Here is a 6,860-nt window from a genome sequence, read left to right as displayed (position 1 = left end):
CCCCCCCCCCCCCCCCCGGACCCTTTTTTTGCATCGGCGACCACACCACTCCCAGCCATTGGTGCCCTCCTCTGGAGCTGCCCGGCACAATCCAGGAGGTGGCTGACGTGAAGGGACTTTTTCCATCCCTCTCCTTCCTGCGCCCAGATCGGCTGATCTAGCGGGAAGGTTTCTGGGCTCCATTCTGGCTTGCCGTCCTGATCCCATCTGGCCTCGTTTCCCAGCAGTGACATCCTACTGGGACGAGGCCGCAGCCGGTTCCTGGTAGAATAAGGGTGCTGGTTCCCACATTCGCGCCCAACACCAGAGTGGAGGGGTTTCATCCAGCGGAAATTCCCTCAGTGCCCTCCTGGAGCCGAGCCTGGCAGAGGCTTTCTGAGCAAAGATGTCCAGGTTGGACCAGCGTCCTGCGCCTCCGGGCAAGCATAACCAGACGGTGACATCGCTCTCCAACTGAGCTCACCAGTGTGTGTTCCAGGAGGCTACAGCGAACAATACGTTACGCTGCAGACGTACAACGTTCAAGAGGCTGGAGGAGACATAGAGCTCCCTCTGCAAGGCAGTTGACGTCATCCTCAACCTGTGCGCCTCTTTTGTTGTCTGCCGGTCTCGCATCGCAGCCGGAGGACGAGGTTTTCCAGAGGTCCACCTGGCCCATCACTTCACCTCCCTCTCAGAGGAGCTGCAGAAAGTTTTTTGTTGTTGTTGGAGGGCCCCCATCAATGACGGACCTGCTGTTCAGGACTATTTTCAAGACGTTCCACGGCTGCACAGCGTCTTCCCGCTCTGCCAGCCCTGCCCATCAGACATCAGCCTTTCTCATCCAGCAACCAGAAGTTCAGCGTTTCCCTGAGATCGCCAACAGGCGGCACCCTAGGACAACAAACCGCAGAGCTCACGGGGGAGATGATTCAAAATGACGGTTTGCGGAGGATGTGTGTGAAGAGGACAAGAGTTTTTGGAATAAAACATCATTTAATGATGAAAGTGTCTATTTTTAGCCAGTCTGTAAGCTTGGATGACCTCACAGTGGCTCCTTCACACATCCTCCACACAAAATGAGATGGTGGCCTTTAAAAAAAGGTTTCTCAAAATCATTGTTGCTCCAAAACAAGACGAGACGCTCGCATGACACAACAGTCTTAAACGAATGTGGTCCACAGAACGAGTTCAGTGGAATAAGGCACGCTCACCGCTTCTCAGCGCTCGCCCACTCACGTCAGCACAAATGTGAGACCACAGGACAAGCCCAGTGACCAACCTCACTCTCAGCAGCAGCGGTGTGTGCCCCACCGAAGAAAACGCGTGCTTCAGTGGCGCTTCCGCGGCACTTCCGCGGCGCTTGCAGCCTTCACTCAAATGGCACAGCGTTGATGAAGGCACGCTCACCACTTCTCAGTGCTCGCCTGCTCACGTCAGCATAAATGTGAGACCGCAGAGCGAGCCCAGTAAAGGACCTCGCTCTCGGCAGGAGCGACACGCATCTCACCGCAGTGGTGTCAAACGCATGCCCCCGCGGCACCAACAGTTTTCACATGCCGCTCCTGAACACACGCCGGTCCACATAGACATGAATGTGGACCCGCAGCCCGAACGTAGCACATAGATGCGTTCAGAGCCCTTTCAACGAAGCCTCGCCTTGGGTCACGCGGAACACACTTCCACGGCACATGACGGCGGTTGAGGCGGTAGACTGGCTGACATCCGTAAAAACATGACGCATCACCTAAACGCGTGCCCATTCCATGAACATTATGCAGAGTGGCTGCGAGCTTGCTCGCCAGACAGATGGATGGCCAAGCTGATAGCAGGGGTTACACATTACAACTTACAGCCCGACCCCCTCTGTTCGGAGGAGTTTTTAGAGACGGTCCTGTCATCACCAGACCAGGTCTCATCCCTAAAGGCAGAAGTCCAGGGGTTCCCGACGGAGAGGAAAACAGGTTTTTTTACTCACGTTACTTCCTGGTTCCAAACAGACCGGAGGAACAAGACTGATTTTGGACCTGTCAGTTTTCAACAAGGCAATCGTGGGCAGACTGTTTCACATGTCGGCACGGGCTCAGGTGTTGATGTCACACCTGCTAATTCTGGGCTTTGCCATAAATTGGGAAAAGCTTGATTCTCCCGGCCCAGACGATTGCTATATGGGAGTGGGGCTAAACTCGACCACCATGAAGGTTTGTTTATTCGTTTATCACAGACGAGAATCAACTCTCTAAGAGTCCAGCTCCGTCACGTTAGACCGGGCTGAGTAGTAACAGCTATTTTCCATCATGAAACTGTTAGGAATGATGTTGTCAGCTCACACAGTGGCCCCACTGGGTTTACTACACATGAGATGCTTCCAGAGATGGTTTGCTTGTCTGCACGTGGATCCGGTGAGACAAAAGAGAAGGACGATCGCTGTTCCTCATTCCATGAGAACAGATCTCCGACACTTAAAACCCCCCTGGTTCTGTCGGAGGGAGTCACCGTCAGCAGACCTACGTCACACGTGTCAGTCTTCACAGACACGTCGTTGTCAGGTTGGTGGGTGATAGACCTATCTCGAGCTGTAGGGGTGCCGTGGCCTTTCTCACAACAGCTCATATAAACATTCTGGAATGTCGCACGGTCCTGAATGTGATTCAACACTTTGCTCCTGTGCTGCAGAATCAACACGTTTTGATTCACACAGACAACAAGGTTACTGCTGCTTACATAAACTGGCAGGGGGGTGTGCGCTCAGCCCAAATGTTCACATTGAGAGAAAACTACTGTGTTGGGCACACCAAAATCTGCTCTCCAACGGAGCAGTGTACATCCACAGTGTTCTGAACAAGGGGCAGATGTGATGTCCAGGGGCGGTCCGTGTCATGGGGACTGGACCCTCTACCTCGATCTGATGGCCCAGACGTGGCAGAAATTTGGCAAAGCGGCTGTGGACCTGTTTGCGACACGAGAAAATGCTCAGTGTCAACTATGGTTTTCAATGAGCCCGCGAGACGAACCACCGCTGGGGGTGGACGTGTTTGCTCACAGCCCATGGCCCAAAACACTTATTTACGTGTTCCCCCACCTCCTCTGATATTACGGTTTCTGAACCGAGTTCAGGAGGAGGGATTGACAGTTATCCTGGTGGCTCCCGAGCGCTTGAACGCACCATGGTTCCCGGTTCTATGACGCCTGTTATCGGGGCGCCCGTGGAAACTGCCGTGGAGGGAGGATGCTGTCCTCCAGGCGTGAAGAGCGATCAGGAGTTACCCAGAAATAGGCCAGCACCTGTGGGTCTGGCTGCTGAGAAGATCCGCTTAGAGAGGATGGGTCTCCTGCAAGATGTAGTGCGCATATTCCAGGATTCACGTGTTGCATCCACCACAGCGCTGTACACATCAAAGTGGACAGCTTTTCAGTACTGGTGTACAGAGAAAGGTGTAGAGGCCACTCCATGTCCGCTAGGCGGCATGTTGTCCTTTCTGCAGCAGCTGATGGACAGAAATTTGGCGTTCAGCATGATTAAACGTATGCTGCAGCCATTTCTTCTTGTTACGAAGGTTTTGGAGACAGAACAGCCTTTAATCATCTGCTGATGAAGCGTTTTTTAAAAGATGTACACAGATGCAGGCCTGTTTCACGCCCACTTTCTCCACAGTGGGATTTAACGCTGGTCCTGCGGGCCCTGATCAAGCTCCACTCGAGCCACTGTATCAGGTTCCAATTAAATTCTTGTCTCTTAAAAAAGCCCTGCTGCTGGCTTTAACATCCGCTAAGAGGGTGAGTGATTTATCTGTCCTCTCTGTCGCTCCGTCATGTCTTAGAATTCAGGCTGATGGCAGCTCAGCTGATCTAAGACCGAATCCAGCTTTTATGCATAAAACATCACAAGCTCTTTTAAATCAAGAGTGATATCATTGGAGGGTTTTTCCCCTCCCCCCCACAAATCAGAAAAAGAAACATCTTTCCATCTGCTCTGTCCTTTGCGGTCGTTGATGTATTACATGGCGCGCACAGCTGCAATGCGTCAAACTCAGCATTTGTTTGTGCAATATAGAGATGCATCTGTAGGTCACCTGTTATCCACCCAGCGCCTGTCACACTGGCTGTGTGAGGCCATTTCTGAAGCCTTCAGAGCATCAGATTTAGTGCCTCCTGATAACCTCAGGGTGCACTCGTCCAGAGGTGTTGCATCTTCGACTGCTCTGCATAATTGTATGAAAATGCAGGATATTTGCACTGCGGCCGTGTGGGCAACACCCTGCTCATTTATTCGCTTCTATTTACGTGATGTGACGGCTCGTTCCACGACACATTCCACCCTTAGTGTTTTAACAGAATGAATATTGTTGTTTCATGGAACCCCGTTTAAACTCACATCTGACTGCATGCATTACAGTGTGAGATGTTATCAGTCACATGTTGTGACTGTTATTTTGGTTCTATTGTCATTAATCAGTTCATGACTATTGTTACCAATCAGTTCATTTGATTAATAATCAGATCACTTGTTATTATTAATCTTTTCATATTGTTCAGCCCCTTTTCAGCATCTTCCTTTCCCCACTGAAAGTTTCCAGGGCGTTCATGCACTCATAACGTATAACTACACAGCATGCGTCTGTGCATGGTACGCATAATTACGCAACGCATAATTATGCACATGGAGAGCTGAGTGACAAGACATTTTTTGGGCAAGCTGCCGCTTCGTATGGTGTTCGAATGGACCCAGTGAGGCGAGGACCACATCTGCTTCGCCCTTAATCCACTAAGCGACAGCTCTTAAAGGGTGAAGCCTATATGAAATAGAATGTTGGTTACGTACTGTAACCCCAGATTCTATGAGTATAGGCATAGCCCTTTAAGCGTCGGGCCTCACTGGCTCCTAAATGGCTGAAGAAAAAGCTATTTGGGAGCCGATTACCCGCTCTTAACGTAATTTATACGGACCGGGTGGGGCCCACACAGCAGGTGGGCATGGACTAAATTTTTCAGTGCACTGCTTCACATGACGGGATAAACCCACTAAGCAACAGCTCTTAAAGGGCTACGCCTATACTCATAGAATCTGGGGTTACAGTACGTAACCAATGATTCATCTACCTGGATTATTGAGCAGCATCAAGATACAACAAGCTGCATATTTCAACCAGCATCTCATTTAAATGCCAAGATTTAAAAATAATAGTCTTGTCCCATAGCTGTCTACAGTGTTGTGAGCACATCATAGTTTTTCTTGTCATATGTTGTCTTATTTTACTCACCTGAGTTACACTAAGCTGTTTAAGTATTTTTTTACTCTGCCAACGTTTACTGCCAAAGAAAAATGGGTACCCTTTGAAATTACATCTGCTCTTATCACAGACTCACATTGCTACTTTATAGGCTAAACTTTGCGATAGGCACAGCTGAATAATTATTTGATTCTAAATAAATGTTAACATTTAACTTTAGTCCATTTATATTGTTTTGGTTGAGCAGGGTGCTTCAGTCCCCCAACAAGAAATATTCTGCTAATAGCTGTTGGAGCTGCACAGTTTATGACTATTATTAAATAGATGGTTGTTTCCTTTGACCCTGGGATCAAAGGAGAACATTTCCCCAGTTTACCCTGAATGTACACAACACCACCAGTTTAGAGGTAAGCAGCTGATCTGTAGTCTCAAGATGGAAATCATTAAACTAATAATTTTCCCGCAGGCCAGAGCTTTCATCTGTGGTTGGTCTGAAGGGCTGTGTGAAAGGATTCCAGTTCCAGAAAAAAGATTTCAACTTACTGGAAGAGCCTGACTCCATTGACATCAGCAGCGGCTGCCCAGAGGAGTCCTTTGTAAGTGTTTTATTTAACCAACTCACACTCCAACATGTATACCCTGTTACACACACACACCTCCCACACACACACATACACAATTTTGTGTTTCTTTTTTTATGGCTTAAGCTTTATTTACTTTCCATAAAGAAAAATACACTGCAGTTCCACACTTAACATAGCACATGCGAAACAGTAGTTAGTCCTTGTGGATTCTCTGGAACAAATGTCCAAAACAATTATCAAAGATTACTTAATAAGGAAAAAAATAACAAAACAAAAATTAACAACAACAGAAAATCTACACACATACAGTAGTAACACTCTATAACCCAGATACATTTAGGTAATTATAGCAGTACAGTCTCCCCCTCACTGTTTGCTATTTTCATCGAACCGCTAGCCGCAGCAATCAGGCAAACTACAGATATTAAAGGCATAAAATGCAAGAACAGAGAGCACAAAATCAGTCTATATGCTGATGATGTGCTGCTCTTCCTCCAGCATTCACAAACCTCCATCTCTCAGGTTATTGGACTGATAAACTCCTTCTCAAAAGTTTCAGATTACTCTATAAACTGGCTAAAATCCACAGTTCTACCAATTAATTGCTTCTTCAACAATTCACTTACTACACAACTGCAATCGGGGAATATTACATATTTGGGTATCAAAGTTTCGCCTAAATTAGCAGATTTAACAAAACTAAACCACACCCCACTTTTAAAGAAAATTGAGGATGATCTGGCTAGATGGAAATCTTTACCCATATCTCTCATGGGAAGGATCGCATCAATAAAAATGATGGTTTTGCCTAGAATAAATTATTTATTCTCAATGATCCCAAATAAACCATCATCTGACTGGTTTAGATCCCTGGACTCCTCTATTTCTAAATTTCTGTGGAAAGATAAACGCCCTCGTATTAGATTAAAAACACTACAGAAATCCAAAGATAAAGGAGGACTAGAATTACTCAACTTTTATTATTATTTTCTAGCCAACAGGTTAGAATACATCTCAAAATGGATAAAACACACACCCCTTGATGAACCCTGGCTAGACGTAGAAC

The 6,860-nt window shown here is 47.3% G+C and overlaps 1 protein-coding gene across 1 annotated transcript in view; it reads left to right on the top strand.

Moving 5' to 3' along the window:
* lama4 (laminin, alpha 4) overlaps positions 1 to 6,860 on the top strand; it is a 258,674-nt gene that overhangs the window by 116,966 nt on the left and 134,848 nt on the right. The window contains exon 28 of the mRNA XM_037685717.1: positions 5,677 to 5,806. Within this exon, the coding sequence (XP_037541645.1) occupies positions 5,677 to 5,806 (130 nt within the window). The remainder of the gene's footprint in view (positions 1 to 5,676; positions 5,807 to 6,860) is intronic.

Source organism: Nematolebias whitei, chromosome 12 (assembly GCF_014905685.2).
Source record: "Nematolebias whitei isolate Nwh7 chromosome 12, NemWhi1, whole genome shotgun sequence".
In the NCBI taxonomy this organism is placed as follows: Eukaryota; Metazoa; Chordata; class Actinopteri; order Cyprinodontiformes; family Rivulidae; genus Nematolebias; species Nematolebias whitei.
Note: the sequence above shows the minus strand (reverse complement) of the source record. Positions and strands in the feature narration are given on the sequence as shown.